The sequence below is a fragment of the Labeo rohita genome, chromosome 17 (assembly GCF_022985175.1).
Source record: "Labeo rohita strain BAU-BD-2019 chromosome 17, IGBB_LRoh.1.0, whole genome shotgun sequence".
NCBI lineage: Eukaryota > Metazoa > Chordata > Actinopteri > Cypriniformes > Cyprinidae > Labeo > Labeo rohita.
The window spans coordinates 35,117,507-35,138,371 of record NC_066885.1 but is presented as its reverse complement, the minus strand read 5'-3'; the positions used below and the strand labels follow the sequence as shown (position 1 = coordinate 35,138,371).

Here is a 20,865-nt window from a genome sequence, read left to right as displayed (position 1 = left end):
AATGTGCCTAAAAGAGGCCCTTTGCTCTGTTCCTTAGCTCTGCTGCTCTTAGAGCCATTAAAACTCTTCATACATCCCTTAGACTAAAACATCAAGAGTGGAGAGTCCCCAGGGCTCACAGCAATCCACTGCCTGAGTGTGCAGCGCTGACGGGAGGTCTTGATTTTCTTTCAAAGGTAACAAAGCCCTGTGTAAAGAACAGTATTTCTGAAAGGTCATAAACGACGAAAGCAGTAAGCACAACAGGTACGATTTGAGGTCTGCTTGGGCTCCGTCAGTTGTCAGCTCGTAAGGATTTTGCCATCGTGACCGCGAGAGGTCTTTGGCTTACTCTGTCCCACTTCGGTCGGCTTGATCATTTCAGCAAGGCAGAGTTTACCGAAATCCTCTGTGACGGCCTCTCTATGCCGATACTTTGTTTAGTCCTCTTGGAGAGCCAGCTAAATGGGCGCCATGCTTGACTTCTACATTTTTAGCATCATTAACCTACAGGAAATTGCCCCTGCAGCTGTTTGCCGGCTGCTTGGTTGCTCCACATTCCAAGCTAATGGCTAAACATCGAGGTTTCCTCTACTGTGAGTTTGGACTCCAAAGTAGATTTGACAACGTGAATTTTCAAGTGTAACAAATGAAACGTGACATTATGGGTTCAGAGCTCTGGATTATTCTTTTGCGACTACCGGTAAAAGATGCTAAAATGCAAATTAATTGCTGCTCCCAAACCAAACACAGAGGCAACGTGTAAAAAAACCCATCTCGTCATTAAGTAGACATAGGCTAACTAGATTTAAAAGCTTGCTACATTAAATTATATGTGCTATGTATATCTTAGATTATCCGGTGCTATCGCCTTGTCCTTCAGGAGTCTTACAATACTGCGTGCTGCCAAGACCTGTGCACATAAAAGGCTTTGGCTGGAACATTGAGGGGATGCTGAACTACTTTGTTGCCTGCAAGGAGAACGACCCTGTTGTTCTTTGGCTGCGCAGTGGCCTTTTGGACAACATTTCTGTTCTCCAGCCCAGTCCATGTACCCCACGAGCAAAAAACATCCTTTTCTCTCTCATGCAGGCAAAATTTATTAAAGAATAGCATAAGTAAGTCTTGCCCTGTGGGAAGGTGGGGGCAAGACAGCAGTAAGCATAGGTAGTAGCCCAGTGGCCTAATGAACGTGACCCGAGAGGTCTCGGCTTCGTTGCTCACGGGTGCCATCTAGACTAATCAAGTCATTACGGACCGGTGAAGGCAGCGACAAGAGAGAATTCTTGTTAGGCCAGATTTTTTTTTTCCAGTTGTGAATCTGTTCCGAGGCCAGCAGGTTGTTTGCCTCATTTCACAGGCTTTCATTTTACAGTGTGAACTCAGGTCATGTTTATCTACTTGATTTGCCAATTTGCCTCTGAGCATGAGTGGTCACATGACTTTATGACAGCCAGTAGTGTCAACTGACAAGACTCTTTCCCTTCCACTTCTGCAAAGCATTTGTTTGAAAACTGCTGCTAAGACATCACATGGAATAATCCTGCATGTGCATGTAGTAACAATTAAAAAGTTGCCCTAGAAGAGATTGCCTGATCAGGTGGAAAGAGAAATTCTAGGGCTGTTGTGGTGAGACTTTAATTTGGTCAGATGTACACCCTAAAGCCAGAGGGTTAAGAGGATGAGAAGAGATTCAGTCTATCTTCTGTTCCCCTTTCCCTACGCAAGGACATGGAGATCAGGTTCCTCCCCTTGAAAGAGCCGGCTGGCCGCGTCTGTAAGAGAAGCCATGAACCTGATCTGATGATTAACTAGCCTCATCACTATGGCTGTGGGCCACATCCAGACACACACACATAGAAGAGGGTTTTTTTGTGTGTGTGTCCAAGTTACAAGGTCTACACAAACCTTCATGCTCATTCTTATTCGAGGGGGTTTACAGTGCTACACCTCGTCAGGGTTAGCGATGTGAACGATCCCCAAACACCAACTTCAGCACATAACTGTTTGTGCTAGAGTTCCCTCTGAAGAGGCACAGAACCCACGTTCAGTGCTCTTAGCTTCATTTAGCCATTGTTTTTGTTTTCATGAGCAGAATGCAAGCATTATAACCGAGAGAGCACATGTCAGTTGCTGAGGCAGTTAGAGCTAACAACAGCCGCTAAAGAGCAAAACTTTCTCTAATCGTTCATATCTCTCGGTGTGCGTTTCGTTTCACGCGCATGTGTGTGTGTACTGGACCGTGTGTGTATCTCTCACTGCAGTGGATGTGTGTTTGTTCCCCTGCGTGGTTCTCTCTGACGGCCTTGAGAATGGGAGTGATTGATTTTTAGCGCTAATGCTTGTTTACCCTCAGCAACTGCGTTCCAGGCCAACCTCACGGGGGTGCCCACCTCCTCCTCACACCCCTCCCAGCATCCCCCTCCGCCCGGCCTTGCCAATCCATGTTTTTGCGGGGCAACAGTTTGCTTGGCAGGCAAATTGATAGCTAGAGTCGCTCTAGAACCTTGCACCATCTTCAGTGAACATAAATTATTGGTGTAGAGCAAACAGGGGGGCTGGCGGCGGTCCAGCGGCTCCGAGCCCAGCCCAGCCAGCAATTGTTGTGGGGGCACAGAGAGAGGAAGAATGAGAGAGAGAGAGAGACACATGAAGAGAGGGAGTCTAGCTGCTCTCCTCAATAGCTTTTCATGGCGCGCTGGGCTCCAGGTGCCCCTTTGAAGCCACATAAATTGAAACTGTTTTACCTTTGAAAAAAGCCAGCGTGGCAGTCACGACTGAATCCCATCCCAGAGCTGTACGAAGACAGTTTGTTCATATGTGTGCATGTAGACAAGCACAATGAGTGCTGGCATGCATGCATCGCTCGAGCATCGGGGGGTGTATTTGCAATGGTGCATTTCATAAAACCGAGGACGTGTTCTCTTTTGTGTGAGCGAGTTGGGTTGCATTCTTGCCGGCTTCCTCCTTGTTGTCTGGATGCAGCGTAGTGCTGAAGAAAATCAAAAGCACACAAAACACAACCTAAGAACACACATTTAACCTTAGACACACACACAAGCTAGAGTACATAGAAGCAAGCTGCTTTTGTCCATCTTTTAAACAAAACAGTCTTTTAGCTTCTGTTCTGCTGTCCCACATCATGAGTCAAAGTTAATTTCTTATTACAAATACAACAAACACACCGTATTACAATTATTCATGAATTTGCCTTTTAAAATGGAACATGTATATATATTATATTCAAATCAGTCTTATCAAAATAAACCTGCAGCCTTCATTTGGTTAGAATATCAGTTTTGCAGAAACACACGTATGTAAATGCATTATTAACAGCCTCTCTAAATTTAAAATGTGCCAATCTTTCTGCAGATTTCTCTGTAGCAGATATTAAAATGTCATTCTGGGCTTTGATTGATTTTATTGGGAGTCTGTGTTATCTTGCTGCGCTCAGTTTGATTAAACATACAGAAACGATCACAGTCAATTTGAGCTGCGCGTCACGGGGAAACTCAAATGCTTCAGCGATGATGGAGTAGTTTGAGAATAATTGAAATGGTTGGCAAGAGACAATGGAGTATATTGAGAATTCCACAGACCTCCAAAACAATACAGTAGTGCCTTTATCACAAGCTGTTTGCGCTAGCACGTTAGCATCCAGCTAAATGCATTGCATTTAGGTTTGTGCATTTAAAAACTGCTGTAATTCCTGCATGCCATTTGTCTACAATGCATTAGTGAACAGATCCATTGCACAATGGATTGTGGGTTGCAATAGCCAAAAAAAGAATGCACTGATGCACACTTCATTCAGCCCACTGTTTTTGACATACTACTCCTTTGCACTAATTCTTATTTCGCCTACTATTTGGGATGGATGGCATGTGAATTGGGCTGCAGCAGCGGCGGAGAGGCGTTCAGCAGTTCAGTCGGGGGATGTGCTGGGTTTCATTAGGCTGCAGGACTCTTTAATTCATTGCAGTCTGGCCTCGTACTGATGAAGTCATTCATCAAGCGCACGGTCAGCCGCTCCGCTGGGGAGTGTGTGTGTGTGTGTGTGTGTGCGTGAAGGGGGGTTGATGTGTGTTCGGGGGCACTGGGGGTTCAGGCTCGACGTTACATGGAGTTGCGGTGAAGAGCACATCACACCCTGTAATTTAGCCAATAGAGTGCAAACACACATGCACACACATGCACTCTGGGAAATAAAATCGGCCCACATGCACTTGCTGCGGACTGTATGATGCACTGACACATCCCAGAGGACTCCTTTCCCGACCGCGTGTGTGCGCTCAGAACGGCGCGAGCAGCAAAAAGCCGGTGCCATTAACAGGCTGCAGCGTAATTAACAGTTGATTCGATCGCAGGCTAGCGCTGGCATCTGCAATAAAATAAGCTGCTCATTTTTCTGTCTAATAATTTATAGACTGCACCTCTTCACATTCTGCGGTCAGTCCGTTTCTCAGGATATTGCTCCGGCTCTTAGTAATTCACTCTATTGATTGAGTTTAAAGCGACAGGAACACTTTCAATCTTTCTCTGATCTCTCATGCTAAGTTTACTCTTCGTCATGCTGTTAGCGTGTCATGCACACCGCTGGACGAGATTAATAATTCATATTAAGGTAGTGCTCTGTTCAGGTTTCACTTGTTTTGTCATTCGATGCTTTATTTTACAGCGCTGGACTCGACCCGCGATGTCGCTCGGACGTGCGTTACTCTGGTCGCGCAGCTGTACTTACAGAAGGCAAAAATGTCAAATGCTGACAGAGAGAATCGGGGGCCTCATGTACAATCGTTTGCATAGGTTTCACCTTATGCATAACCTGCATCATTTCTCTGTGCATGACCTGCGTGCATGTTTCCGTTCGTGTTATAGCACACCTGCCACCACAAGGTTTATTTCTTATAAATCCTGACGTGTGCACGGGACATCATGTACGCATTTCCATGGCCGTGTGCAGCGTTTATCAGACCCAAGGTGGTCTGTATTTACAGTGATTTGTGGAGCAGAGCTCAATGAAACTGGATCTGTTGTATATTGTGTGTCTGCGGTCAGGATATCTTAAGCTGGGTTTTAAGCGCTTTCTGTTTTTTTCCTGGCGGAGGCGAAAAGATATAATGTCATCTCGCTCCTTGAAACGCGTCTCTGGTTTGTTGAAATCGTTGGGTTTGTGGTGGCTGGACTATTTATCAGCGATGTGGGATTGTTTTAATGATGCAGAAGAGACCGGCACATGCCTGCAATAACACTGATGCATGTAATGCACTTTAAAGACAGCACATGAGATTAAATTAACACTTACATTCAGAAGGAAACACTTCTGATTTATCAGCGATACGACATGGGTAGATTTTGATGATATTTGGCTGACAGCACACGATGACCTGCGGCGGGATGCATTCACACACGTGTGTGTTCAGTGCAGGGCTCCAGTGAGGGAGAATCTGCTGCTGTCTGTGAGAGAGTGTATGTGTGCTTCACAGAAAAACGGACCTCGTCTTGCCAAGCATATGTCAGCACTTAGCAATCAAAAAATGTATTTCTGTGTGCCCATTATCATATTTCTTTGTTAATGATTTTAGCATATTAAAAGCTCCAGTGTGCACAAGTAGAAATCTGATTCATGCGTCTCTTTTTCCTTCATTATTTGTTCAGTCTTACAATTGTTTTCTGATTAATTGGACACATTCCTGAAATGTTCCCTCCTCCCGCTCTTTAATTAAACCTCGGCCGTTCGTGAGCGCTCAGGGTCAAAATTCAGCTGAGCTTATTTTATGCTTTTGTTCCTGGTGACTTTTGTACAATTTGTAAGATTGACCTACTAGAAGATAGATGTGCCACCTACACCTACTGCAGACAGCCTGGTTTATCCTCACGTGTGTGTGTGTGTGTGTGTGTGTGTGTGTGTGGGCGCACATGTGTGGCGAGGGCTGAATAAAAGCGGAGCGTGAGGTTTGTTTGGTTCTTAATCTGCCTCTTAAAGACATCTGTCAGTGCGCATCACTATTGTTTGTCATGCTTGAGACGCGCACGGCACAAATTCAATCCTGCCATTTCTATCATGTCACATTTGGCAGATCAACAGTGACACAAATTGTATCATTGCATCCCGCGCGGGGATTGTGTTTGCAGGTGCGACTTCTGGCAATAAGAGACCTTTGCAGAAACGTCTTGCTTTAGCGCTTGGCCTGCGTTCAGTAGCGGCACGAGGGACGAGCTCAAGTCGTTTCTCTAACCGTCGAGGAAAGGAGGATGTTTTCCGTCTTTCCGCTCCGAGCGATGCGTTTAATCTGACTGGAGAATTCACCGCGGTGCCGTACGGATCTGCGTGTTTAGCGTGCGGGATTTTCTGTGGCTGTTTTTACACATGCTTCTGTTAATTGATCCAATCCCGATTCATCCGCACCCCTCACCCCACTGATCTCTGATCATATTGTTGTTTGCATCATACAAGCAGCAGCACTTTACCACTGTTACTAGGCAAAGACTCCAGCTACAGTGTTTCCCTCAGACATATTGCAAAAGATGCAACAAATGCAGACTGCCGTCAGACTGGCTCATCCTACAGGCCCTGCACTGCACACTCCACATCTCCCTAATTTAGCACAGCGGATTCAAGCTGTTAGAGTAATCTCTCCACTAAAGATCAGCGAAACACTTGACAAGCGCAGGACTGGATTCACAGCCACATATAGGACATTTACCCTCATTGCTATCGCCATGACTTCAACACTGGGGGGATAGAACCTTTTTTTTTTTAATAATTAAAAGATTTTCAGGGTTGTACTTTATTTTGATGGCATCCTTTAGACAATCAGTTCACTTCAAGTAAATTTGCAACTACAAGTCAGCTGACTCTTATTAGAGTATTAGTAGACCATTAGGTTAGGGTTGGTAGAATAAGTTGACATGTACTTGTTACATATAGTTAGTAGAGTGTGTATAGGGGAACCTCCAAAATAAAATCCCAATTAATCCCACATTTTTCCCAGACATGAAAATATCCAAATGATGTGTCATTAGTAACCTTCCTATGATAATCAATAACAATTTTTTACACGCTTTAAAAAAAACATAAAAAAAATAATGTCATCAATTGTGACCAGAGGGATAATGTGTGTAACCTTATACAACATTGATAGGAATACTGAGATAAAATACAAAAAATGTAATTATCAATGTATTTCAAAATTGTTACTTTTTTGTAACATATGTCATTAAATGGTTATATTAGTGCTACCAGTATAACAACATCAATATTGTAACTTAGTTGTAACATTTGAACTTTTAATTTAGTGCAGTATTTTGTCATTGCAACATTTTAGCGCAATCTTTAGCCACTAACAACAGCAACTGGATTTAAATGTCTACCTAAATTCACTGTTGTCCCACCAGTCACTATGGTGACCATCAACATGTTTACTCATTCTATGACCACACTCAAAAAAACTGAATATATGTGAATTCATATATTAATACTAAACACCTTAAAGATAATGTGTACCAAATATCTTTGTCATATTGTTACGTTAACATACTTTACTAGCCTTTTGTTTTGGAGCTTTGATGCAGCCATCACTTCTCTCAAAGTGCAAACAGGAATTAAACTGAATTAAACCATGTGAAACTGCACATATTTAATTCAAACCCTTTTTTTTCTCCATATTTGCAGGAAGCGCACTAAAACATCAGCCAGGAAGATTTTTAGTAGATGCCAGTAGATGACATTGTTATTGTAGTTGACAATTATAGTTAGTAGAATGTCTATAGTGGATTACCAAAAATAAGAAAAATGCATTAAAATTTTAATTGAATTTAAGTCTAAAGTAATCCATTTGATCTATTTGCATTTTATTAAATACACATTAACTCTTAATTGTATGCCTAATGTTTAGAGTACATTAATGTTTTTTGTCCTGTCATACTTAGTTATGAATTACATTAAAAAAATCAAAGTCTACGTATTTAGTTCAAAATGGCATGAATTGACAAAAATGCTGAGTAGTTTGCCTGACATTGCTATCATGAAACAGTTATCAAATATTAAACGTTTAGCCACTTGCATCTTACCTCTAAACGCTTTCACCATTAAAACTGATGTGTCACGATGGAATTCATGTTTGGATTCTGTAAGAAACCCTGCCCTGAAGAAACCCTGATGAGACAGACAAGTCTAAAGTGTCATTTTTATTAGTACATTAGTACATGGACTTGGTCCTCACCACCATTTCCAGAGGTTGCACAGCTATTTGTTTAATGCTACTAGTTGACTAGTTGTTTGTCTGTGAGTCATCTGTGTAATGTTTACCCCATGAATATGACTGGCAGCGCACTGTTTGTTGATTCTGTGTTGTTTGCCGTGATCCTGACGGAGCGTCTCTCTCTTGTGTTCTCTTGCAGCACCCGTATCCTTCAGAAGAACAGAAAAAGCAGCTCGCTCAAGACACGGGCCTCACCATCTTACAAGTAAACAACTGGTGAGTCAAGTCACTTTTCATCTCTATCGCCAGCAGCGTTGGCCGTCGGAAGCGACTCGGCCCGCGTGGCGCAGCGTGCGAGCGCCGTTATCGCCACGACTCTTTGCGGCTCGACGCACGTTTGCGTTCCCTTTGATGAATTAAGGGGAAGAGGACAGCGGCGCACCTCCTCCAAAGGAACCGAACGCCTCCCAGCCCCCGATCGGCGCTCCGTGCGGATTAGAGCCGCGGCGCTCTGGCCGGCAGCGTCTTTGTAGATGGCTTAGCTCATAACTGGAGGTGGTGGATTAAATAAAATGATCACAGAGCCAAAGAAATGATACAGGAATGATTTATCAAAATACTCGGCCGGGCTCTTTTTTTTATCGCTGGCTTAATTTCGTTCGCTACATTCTCCGGCCGATGTTCAGATTAATTGAGCTGACAGCTTCTTTTCAAAACACCGGGAAGGTATTTGCACGGATTTTCTGGCCTTACACAAACTTAATTATACGGAGCGCTATTTTATCAGTCTAATTCCGTGTAGTGGAGCTTCTATTTACAAATGAGAAGTCCCTGCCTTTTATTCACAGCTTCCCTTAATGTATTTATCAAAGCGGACTCATTTACGCGCCGCTCTATCTGTCGGGTACAGGCGGCGGCTCTCGGCTTTATCGGCCCGCGGGCCCGCGCGCCACCGGGGTCAATTGATTTTTCTGCTTTTGTGATTCATTTTTCCCCTACACCTCATTCTGGTGCCGGCTCACAATGAGCAACACGCCCGGAGAATGAGCTCGATTTGTCTGCCGGATCTGGCCAGGTACTTAAATTGGCCACAGGAAGCGGCGTTATCTGCCTTTCACGCGCCCGGCGGCGCGGATGGCGTTTCAATTACGGCGGTAACCGAGCTTTCGTGCCGTCACACACCTACGGCAGCAGAAAATTGAGTTGCTTTGCCTGTTTCATGCTGATTAATGCTGAAATAACCCGCAAAACCCCTCAGAACCACCAAGAGAGAATGAGCGAGTGAGGTTGGATGAACGCTCTGAATGTTTTAGACTCCAGATACTGAAAGACCTGAGTCTATCTATCTATCTATCTATCTGAGGTCAGGTTGTATTTGCGGTAGCGTTCGCTCAGGTCTCAGATCCTCCTGACATTCCTGCTGACGGGCCAGAATGGTCCCGGATTCCTCCTGTGATGGTCATTGTGTGGATCCTGCCTTTGATATAGAGCACAGGGGAGAGAGACAGGCAGGACGAGGTTTGCATGGACGTCCTGAATCGGGTCTTTGTTCGGAGGCACAATCAGTCCTGGAGGAGGCACAAGGGCGCTCTGTGTAACGTGTCAATAGACAGCGCGTCTCCTGCTCTGACAAGCCCGTCTACCTGTCCATCTCTCTCTGTGCCGTGGATCTGATCTTCTGCTCTGCGTGTGTGTGACGGTCACTGGTGTTGGTGGTTCGCTATGATGGGTAATTAAATCTGAGACTGCACTGCAATCCCATCTGACAAGAGAGACGCTTTACACGCCACACCATAAGTGCAGCTGTGTGTGTGTGTGTGTGTGTTATTCTATCTGTCTAAATGAGGCCTGATCACATGCTGACAGCAACACGCCTCTGCTAAACACACACACACACACACAGACAGTATTATGAAAGCGAGACAGGCTTGTCTCATTATTGGTTGCTCTTGTAGCCATATCTGGGTGTTTCTTCAACTTCAGGAACTTTAATGTCCCAGGGCTTCATTTTTATTAAAACGCTCTTGGAATCATTTCACTATCCCTTCATCATTTTTTTTTTTTAGTTAACTCAGACCAAGAGTTAACTCAAAAAAATACTTTATAAAAAACAGAATTTCCATCACATTTTTCAAAGGTTCATGCACTTGAATATTTTTATTGTGCATCTTTTACAAACAAGCTGTAATTTTTGATAGTTGAAAATATGAATTGTATTTCAGATGCATAAAATGCTAGATATGACATTAGACAAAAAGGAATCTGAATTTGAAATGTGATGGATAAGCATGAAAGTGTACTGTCCTAATGTCGGCAGGGCTGAAAGTTCTTGAGGAAACACCCACTGATGGGTTTTGTCGGGTTTCTTCTACGTCTCTCTTTCTGTATTGTCACTCATGCAAACTCATTTGACTAATGAGCTGACAAATGAGTGGAATAGGTGACTTATGAACGACCTTTGACATCTGTGTGATTGTGTGCACCTGATTTTACCTGATGCCCACAGACACACAAACACTCTCTGTAATTGCTTCTTTATTGGTTGTGTGTTTCCTAACATCTAAAGCTGAGGTGTCTCAGACTGAACCATCTCTGCCGGTGTCCGATCTGTGGCTGTTTTTTCTTCTTGATATGAATAATCGTCACGAAGGATTCTAGTCGGCTTATATTGAGCGACCGGAGAAAGGGTTTCATAACTCTCTTCCCTCCCCGAACTCAAATGAGTCACGAACAAACAGATCAGCTTTATGTTTTTTATGACCCTTTTCACTTGGCACGGCCAGCTGTTATGAAATTCAAAATAATGGCTTAATATTTTCCAAATGTAATGTAAAAAGTATAAACTGGCCTGTGAAGATGTTTGATTTTCCTCCTCAGAGCATGGGAAAGTTTGGAGGCATTGAGTTGAAACACACGGCGTCTTCAGATCTGCACTCGCACACACCGTCTGTCTGTCTCCGTCTTACACGCTGGCAGAATCATGACTGAAGTTGCTGGTTATCCATTTAACTTTGACCTAGATGAGAGCGGCCAGTCTTTTTTTGGCGTCTCACGGGAGACATCGCGGGCCGTTCTTTCTAAATATACCGCGCGAGAGGACGAGTGGAGATGGGCGGCGACGGCGGCGCGAGCTGCTGGCAGAGAACGTCATCAGCATTGCTTGCATTTAGGGACCGCTAATTGGCAGTTAATTAGCAGAATTGACTCAGTTGTTGGTTCCCAAGTGCCACCCTCACCCCCCGCTCCAGCTTCATTTGATCTGATGTCTCTCATAGCGCCAAAGCGCTGATCCGCTTTTGGCATACCGGTCTGCATCTGGCCGACGGACGCCGCTCATTTAGGCCAATTCAGAAGGATCCTCGTCTCGGGAACCCTCTCAGCTCTCTGCCGTTCAGCTGTGAGAGGAAAACTCCTGCAGGACAGGGACCGAGAACCAGAAACGACTGCGCTTAGAGCCAGAGAGAAAGTCGAACGGCAGGACGAGCCATAATATACACCGCTGCAATGGAGCTGTGAATGTTCACTGCAAAAATGATGTTGTTCCTCAGTATTGCAGTCTTGTTTTGCAGGACAAATATCTAAACATACTGGAGAATCATAATGACTGGTGATTTAGCAAAATTAACTGTTTATAAGGTCTCATTCGTTAGCAGTAGCTATCACTGAACAATTCATGTTTTGTACAGCATTTATTAACCTTTGTTAATGTTAGTTTATGAAAATTTCTTCGTGTTAAGTCACAGTGCATTAACTAATGATAACAGATTTGAACATCACATTAAGATGTATTATTCATTGTTAGTTCACGTTGACTAATGAAGCACTTTATTGTAAGTGTTACCATTTTGAGTTTATACTTATTTTATATGTATGTTACTATATGTGTGTTATACATTAATTACGTTCTTGATTTAGGAACAAGACAAAAATACTGGGAAAGAGAATCATTTTTTGCAGTGTTGTAGGTGTAAGTGCAGTGAATGCAAATGAAAGTGAGCCAGGCCACAGGGGTGAGGCGCTTTTATGTTCTGGGATGGCACGTTTTGTTTTGAGGGGGAAACAAATAGAGAAGGATTGAAGAAAGAGAAGCACGTGAGAGCAGAAGGTGAATAAGTGGGTTAATTTATATGGCGTGCAGGTAGGAAGACACGCGCGCGGCCGTCTGACGCAGCGCTGTAGGATGGTGCTGCGCCTCGGGCCATCTGTGAGCCGAATAGCAATTTTATTACAGTGTCATTAAAGCAATTTCACAGCAGTATTGTTTGTTAATGAGAAGCCGCAAACGAGGAGAGATGTCACGGACGGGAGTAGCGCTGAGCTCGTGCTCTTTTCGATCTGCTCTTTTTATATCTCTGAAAAATAAATGCGCACTCACCCTTCCCATCCGTCTCTGGGCTCGGGCTTGTAAAAGGGAAACCCACTTAAAGCTGAAATATAAAGTCTGTACTGCCAAGGTTGTGTTTATGAGCTGCCGTCGTGCTTTAGCGTTCACTGCTCTGATAGTGGGACACTTCATATGTGCAGTCCGGCACAGGACGGCCGTCTCTCGTCTCAGGGACGCGGGAGGAACGAGATTGTTTTGGTTGCATTGGGCTCTGCTGGTCCTGTGGAGGATGTATGGCTCAGAGCTTCCTGTGTTTCGCTCTCAGACGGATCAGTTGGCTTTTTCCAGTTATTTATAGAGAGCCAGATCTGCTGCTCCTCACGCCGAGGATGAGGGAAATACAGCCCACATTAGTGAAATAAAGCCTGAGAGAGAGAGAGAGAGAGAGAGAGAGAGCGGGGCGTCTTTCTGCTGACACTGCAGATGAACATAGCGTGAGCTGGGAGGAAGTTAAGAGGAAAAAAGAGAAAGAGAGAAAGAGAGAAAGAGAGGGAGGCCCTGGAGAGAAGAACGACTGACAATCAGGATTTGAAGGAACGAGTTTATCAGTTTCAGACTGAACAGGTCTGCGCGATTCTGTGCGTTACTCCACTCCTCACAACAAAGGGCTTGAACTCTTACAAAATGACTTTCGTTCTTTTTCAACTAATGGCCTCTAAAAGGATCTGCTGAACCTTCAGGAAACAATGATCATGATTTATTTATTATTTATGTCATATACAGTGGCAAGTTTTGCAAACAAAATTTTAATAATGTCTGAATACAGTTGTTACACGGCTGTTTTTTTCTAGAAAAAATTTTTAATGACATTTTAAACATTTTCAATGATTTCAAATTCTATAAATAAATAAATATAGATAAAAATAGGTAACAGTTTTTGTTATTTGTTGTGAACTTATTATTTCCCATAAGGAAATGATATATTGTTTATGTCATGTAAGGTTGCCTTTTTGCAACTACAATTTGGTACAGTTGTAATGCAGCTGTGATTTTGTTATTTTCTTGCAATGAACAAGTCAAGTCACTCACCTTTATTTTTATAGTGCTTAATATAGACTGTTCCAAAGAGTCTTCACAAACAAACAAACGATAAATGAATGTAATAAATAAGTAAACAAGGGCACTAATGGGTAACAGAGTTGCAGTTTTTGCCAAAATGAAGCTGTCACTAAATCTGGCACCAGTCTGTAGTTTTGATAAACTTATATATCCACGTTACATTTATGTTATATAATGTTGCAATTTTCCCATCTCTCTCACTCACACTCTCAAACACAAGCCTCTAATTCCGTGCTCTTACCTTTTTCCTAAAAATCAATTTATGGCCCGTGCTGTGAGATCCACGCCAGCAGCGCTATCATAAATTAATACTTCACGTTTGTTTACTGAAGCGCGTCATGCCAGCGAGCCGAGATGTTCTGGATGAGCTAGCAGCAGAAATTATGCCAAAACACGACACACAGACACTGGACTCACTCCAAACCCTCTTCACACACACCGACTCGGGACAGGTCAAAAATGCAGCGGTGAAATAAAAGCAGGCCCTTTAAATGTCTCTTTGACCGGCTCTCAGTGGACACTGAAGCTCCGGTCTCTCTCATTGTCAGGCGTGAGACGGGTCTGTGGAGGAGAGAGACAGACAGAAGCAGAGAGACAGACTCAGAGAGGGTGTTGAACCGTGGGCCCCTTTAGGGTCTGAGAGAATGGGCTGATTCTGAGATTGAATGGGGTGACGGGGGTGTGGAGGGTAATGACAGAGTCCTCGCAGGCGGCGGTAAGTGAAAGGAGGTTAATTGAGAGGTTTCACTGATGACGGGCAGATCTCGGGTGCAGGTGCCCTGCAGCGGCTCCTCGCCGTAACTTACACTCGCATTAACCAGCGTTACCCTCCAACATGTGTACAGGGGGTCTCGTGTGTCCTCATGTGGAAGAAAAAAAACCTTGATTTTCCATGTCATTTTCATCACTGTTACATTGAATTTATTTGAAAACATTAAAATAATATATGCTTCTTTTGAGAAAAAGCAGACTATGGTGAGTGGGAGAAAAAAATAGGATTTACTTTGAAAAAAAAAAAAAAAATTCACACAGAAATTGTTACTGCTGGTAAATTTCACAAATTATTAAAAAAAAAGAAAAAGAAAGAAAAAAACAGGAAGTGGTCCATATAAATACTAAAATAGTATTTTCTCGTAAAACATGCTCCAATAGTTGGTTTTATTCACAACTTTGAACAATATTTTTTACAATGCAGATTTTGCAATTATATATTCCGGATGATAATCCAAATCACTGAGACAATCATTTAGGTTTAAATCAATTAATAATTGCATTTAGTAATAACTGTTACTTGGTACTGTGGACAGCTGTAGCCATATATTGAGGAATGTGTGTAATAATTCTCCTGTAGCTCAAACAGTAGAGAATGGCGCTAGTAACACCAAGGTCATGGGTTCGATTTTAAGGGAAAGTAAGGATTGATTACATGTACTTCACTCTTTTCCTGTGATGAGCATTTTCAATGGCCACATCTGTAAATGTGTACCTCGAGTGCAATGAAAGTGGCTTCAGCTGAAATTGTCTGCCAAATGCATAAATGCAGATAAATAAATAAATAAATATCATATTTAGTTCAGGCCTCGACCTGTAGTTCCAGTCACACGAGAAATCAAGTTTACTCTGATATTTACTCTTAGATGGGACACGTCCCATTATAGAGGTTCCCCAGTGTCTGCAGTAGTTACAGTATGTAGGACAATGTAATTCTTCTAGGATTCCTGTAGCTCAAACAGTAGATCATGCTTGCAACACCAAAGTCATGGGTTCAATTCCCAAGAGTGCATGGACTGATCAAATTTAAACCTTAATTGTAATGTAAGTTGCTTTGGATAAAAACGTTTGCCAGATGCATAAATGTTCATTTTTTCTTAAAATTCTGCAGTAACTACTCGAACAAAACTGATCAAATAAATAAAAACACAGACGCCACCTTTTCCGGAGACCCTGAAACAAAGTGGCAACATTTCTCCAGACAGGGAAAGCCTTGTGTCGGGTCAGAACAGTGACGAGTGTCTGTGATAATCAAAAACAACTTTAAAACAGTGCAGAGCAAAGGTGCTGAGGGAGGGCGAGACAGCCGGAGAGAGAGAGAGAGAGAGAGAGAGAGAGAGAGAGAGAGAGAGAGAGCGAGGTGCTGGCTCAGGCTCCTCACACAGGTGTGTTGACGCCCGGGGCGTCTTTGGCTCTGATTTGAGCCCTGACTATCATGTCTTTAAGGACGCAGCGTCAGATGTCTGTGAGCTTTACTGGGGCCAAGACAAACCTGCCGCAGTTGTCAGAGCTTGCTGATGTAGCCAATGAAAGCGGAGAGGTGTTTCTCGCGTGGTAGATTGGCTGCTGTTGTGCCGCAGGACAGAGAGACAGCAGAACTGCCAGAACAAAGTCTCGCTGTACAAACCAGCAGCTGCTACTTGCGGGATCAAAGGAGCAACAAGCGGCTCTTCCTGGCCCAGGTGTTTGACGGACAGCTGACAGCTGGGGTCGACTCGGACCCTCCGGACTCTCTCCGCCGTCTCCGAGCGCTGCTTTTATATGGGTGCATGTAGAGCACGCCTTCATACGGCCGATCAGCGGCGCGTTTCCTACAAGCTACGTAGTTTCATAGGTCATGCATTTGAGCATAATAAGAAAGCTACATGCAGTATCTTCTATATCTTTAATTCCATACATATACAAATTTCATTCTTTTAGTTTAAACAAATTAAAGCGGCATTTTCGAAGAGGACCCTATGTATGCTATGGGAACCCACAAAATAACAAAGAACAAAAATTGCAGTCCTCAGATGCCATGTTTATTATTTACAGCAAAAATCTGACATTAATCTCAAACTGATTGGTTAGGGGAAGCTATCTGCTTGGCGTCATTAACGATAGTTCTTGGAGGTTTAATGGAGATGGAGGAGCGTTTCTACGTTTTCAGGACAAAGTTGTGACGAGCTAGTTAGTTTCTCTAACAATGCATCATACTATGTTAAGCAGAAAGTTACGCCATTCGTGGAATGTCTTCTTGCATTCGTGGACCAATCCAAATGGATTGGAGAAAAACCAACCTACGATTCACATGAGCGAAGCTGATGCCGATGCTCAGGATACGTCTGATTCCAACCTGTTGTGTCCGTACAGGATGTGTTCAGGAATCACTGTCGTGACACGCTGAAGCCCATCCGAGGAAAACTCAGCACAATCTAGAGAGAGCGACAGCGAGGATGAGTCGGTGCCGCAGTGTTATTGATTTATTTTAATTAGCAGCTTGTTAAATCGTGTCGGTTTGCAAAACAAACATATAAGTCTGAGTCTGGTTTTCCACCGGGGTTTTAATGAGTTCTGCACCCCAGAACCTGAAACACAAAGAGAAAGACAGAAACCTCCTCGAGAGCTGCACTGAAGAAAACAGAGAGTGAGACAGACAGACAGGGTGAAACACTCTTCCTCTCCCACCGCAGAAAACTATGTAAACACACACACACACACACACACACAGACACACTCGCTGCACTCATCCATCTGCAGTAAATCAAACGGCGGGTGAGGTAATGCTCGTCTCACCACTCCTGTTTTAACTTAAAGAAGAGGGAGAGAGAGAGAGAGACAGTCTGTCTCTCTCTGATAAATGGACAGACAGCTCTCGTGTGTGTTTGGCCTGTGGACACACGTCTGACCCTGTTAGTGGGTGTAAATTGAGGAATTGTTTGCTTTGATTAAACCTGTGCCGCCCGGCGTTAATCTGCTCACACTTCCTAGGTCAAAGTTGACGGCGGCGCTGCCCGCTTCCTCCAGAGAGCCGTCGCTGTTTTCTCTGTTTATTTCATTATCTGTTTATTTGTTTGTGAGCCTCATTAAAGTGTAGCTTCATTAGTTTTGGTTGGTTGGGTCTGTTTTTCTGGCTGGATGGGATGCTTTTATTGACGAGCAGATGCGGGCGAGGCGGCTGCGCTGTGTTTGAATTCTCGCAGCTTCTGAGGCGCGTGAACGTGCCGTCCCGTCAAACCGGCGACCCTCTTTCCGATTGGCCGTGCTCTCCTCTCACCCTCCTGTTGTGATTGGCCGGGGCCGGGCGAGCGCTGCTGGCCGGTGTCCAGATGAGGGTGGTTTGGTTTGGGGTTTTTCAGAAAAGGAATGCTGACGACAGGGCCGGTTACCAGGTGTGGCGGCAGGGCTGCGCGGTGCGGCTCACGTTCACTGGAGGCCGCGGCGCGCACGCACCGATCACGTGACTCCCGCTCTTTGTCAGGAATTCCACAAACGGCCCCTGAGACTCGCGGTCTGTCGGCCCGCTGCTCCTCTCACGAGAGTTTGGCTGCTGAACGTGTGTTTGAAGTGAGGTTTCTGAATGTTGATGCAGCTCCACGCTAGAGCGAGGTCAAGTGGCCTCCTGCAGTTCTGAGTCCATAACTCACAGCCGCAGCCAGTCCATGTGTGTTTGCACTGTCTGATTACACGTGTGTTTCATGAAACCAGGAGACAAGAAAACTTGCACCAACAGGGTACAAAAAAGGGCAATAAAAATAGATTTTTTTCCCCATTTCTACAATGCTTAATTCTACTTTTGTTGCAGTCCTTTTATCATAATTTGAGTTAAATGCAGTTATGCTGTTCAAAACCTTGATTTTGTTGTTTTCTAACAACAAATATATATATTCTTTTTTATGTATATATATATATATTTAAATGAATTAGTTAATTGTAAATAATAATGCCACAATGTGTAAAAAGGTCACAAGTAACAGGGCTGAATATGTAGTCTATGACAGATGCTGCTTTGATAAATTTTTATTTCTCACAGTTTAGGAAAAAAATAATTAAATAAATGTGGTTTATTTGTAGAGTGTTTAATTGTGAATATTATAAATATTATAAAGTTTTTTGCAAACATTGTATAGTATTGCAAATGTTATATATATATATATATATATATATATATAAAATGAGTTAATATGTAAACATATTTTCTTCAGTGAATTTTATAAATCAGTTCATCAGTCTGTGTTTTGAGACTATTGTTTGCTTTGCTTGAAGGTTAAGACCACTGAAAAGAGACAGACAACAATCATTATTTTAGAAAGGTGTTACAGATATTTCATTTGTTTAAATCTGTGCTAATTCCTAGTTTATGTTAGATTAGTAGTTCTCCAAAGAGCATGGGATTTTTGACTTATTATTTAAAAAAGGTAAATGGACCCTATTTGTGGACAGTGGCACTATTCTTTTCTTATTTTTATTTAGTTTTATTTAGTTAGGCACATGCAGACAGAGTGTCAGGAGCACACGGCATGTGTACGGGACTCCAGAGCATTAAATATTCTGTGCTGCGTCTTTGTCTGTGGCATATCCAGAGAAATGACCCTGCCGTGACCCTTCACCTCTCCTTTAATTATTTGTTTGAAGACAGCATGGGGTTCCCATGTGGAGCGCAGCGGCAGGCGGGGTGTGTGTGTGTGTGTGTGTGTGTGTTCAGTTCCACTGCTATAGTTTATGCAGCTTCAGTAAAGAGTCGAACAGATAGATGAACTGATTCATCTTAACACCTATTGATTTTGTTAAACACCTTAGTAGTTCAATATTTATGTAAGCTACATTTGACAGTGTTTTGGCATATCTTTAGTATTTGGTGCATTTGTGTGGTTGTTTGTACAATTTTGGTGTGTTTTTATTTGTTTAATGTATCTACAGATCTATTATATGTATGTTTTATTTCCAACATGTTGTGAAAAATATAAATCAAAATTTGAAGACAGAAAAGAAAGTCTGAGTTTGGAGAGATGTGTTGTCGTGTGTTCAGAATGCAGTGTGTGTGCGTGTGTGCTGGCGGGTGTTGTTCTAAGCACACCCCATTAGCAGCTCATGGGAGGAGGTGAAACAGTGTTATCAGAGGCAGGTCTGATAATCTCAATTGGCTTTACTCACACTGATAAAATGCGCTCTGGGGCCGCAGCGCTGCCGGGCCGCTCCTGCAGGGTTACTGTGGCAACAGTTTGGAGAGGCAAAACAGACACTGTGTATGTGTGTGTGTGTGTGTGTGTGTGTACGTAAGAGGTCAGTCAGTCCCAGCAGCTACTCTTGAAGAAATTCATAAATCACTCTTCTGTCTCTCTCTCTGGTATTTCTCATTTATGATGTGATTTTTTTGGACAAAAAATAATTTAAGTGATAATGTATAATCAGGATCGGGTGTTTATTTTGTGATAATGGCTGACTGACTGTGTGTTATGCTGCTTAACTACTACTTAATGGTTGGCAAATACAGCAAATAAATTAAGTTTAGGTCGGCAACATTTCATAATGGCCCAGTTTCATAGACAGGGCTTAGCCTAAGCCAGGATTAGGCCATGGTTCAAGTAATTTTTATAAACATGCCTTAGAAAAAACATTACTGCTGTGCATCTTGAGACAAAACAAAGACACTAATACATTTTAAGATCAGTCAGTGCAAGTTTCTTTCAGTTGAAACAGCTCAGGCTTACATTTTATTGTAGGACTAGGCTTAAGGCTTAAAACAGCGGGTTTCCAAAGTTACATTTATTTGATCAAAAAGAGAAAACAGTAATATTATGAAATATTATTATAATTTAAAACATCTGTTTTCTATGTGAATATATTGTAAAATATAATTCATTTCTGTGATGCAAAGCTCAGTTTAGATCACCATTACTCAAAACATTAGTGTTCAGTGTGATCCTTAAAAAATTATTCTAATATATATTTATTATTATTATTAATGTTGACAACAGTTGTGCTGCTTCATATTTTTGTGGAAACTGTGATACATTTTATTTTTCAGGATTCTTTGATAAATAGAAAGTTCAAAATAACAGCATTTATTTGAAACAGAACTCTTTTGTAACATTATAATAACATTGTAAATGTCTTTTAATGCATCCTAGCAGAATAAAATATTATTTTTTTCACTCTTTCTTTCTCTACGACCTCAAACTTATGAATGCAAATGATCACTGCAGTTAGAGTCATTATTCACAAATATTTACCCACAGGGTAATGCCATGGACCAGTCGCATTTGTTGACGCATCTGTGACAGATGATCTGGATACCCACACATCATATATTTAGGCTCATGTGAATGATTTTCTTTCTGTTGTTCAGCTGTATCTCCCATCTGAATGTCTGTTGCTCAGTACGAGCGCTCCTTTAGTAGGCGTCCATACGAGCGCCGCTGTCTATCAGACAAAGAAAGCAAAGTTATTCCTCTTTTCCCAGCTGTACGCGTAGTGAACTTCAGTGTG

At 42.8% G+C, this 20,865-nt stretch overlaps 1 protein-coding gene across 5 annotated transcripts in view; it reads left to right on the top strand.

The window, feature by feature from the left end:
- The window catches only part of meis2a (Meis homeobox 2a), a 60,292-nt gene that overhangs the window by 32,812 nt on the left and 6,615 nt on the right, over positions 1-20,865 (top strand). For all 5 annotated transcript variants that reach the window (XM_051133605.1, XM_051133604.1, XM_051133602.1 and 2 more), the window contains exon 9: positions 8,383-8,459. In XM_051133605.1, the coding sequence (XP_050989562.1) occupies positions 8,383-8,459 (77 nt within the window). The remainder of the gene's footprint in view (positions 1-8,382; positions 8,460-20,865) is intronic.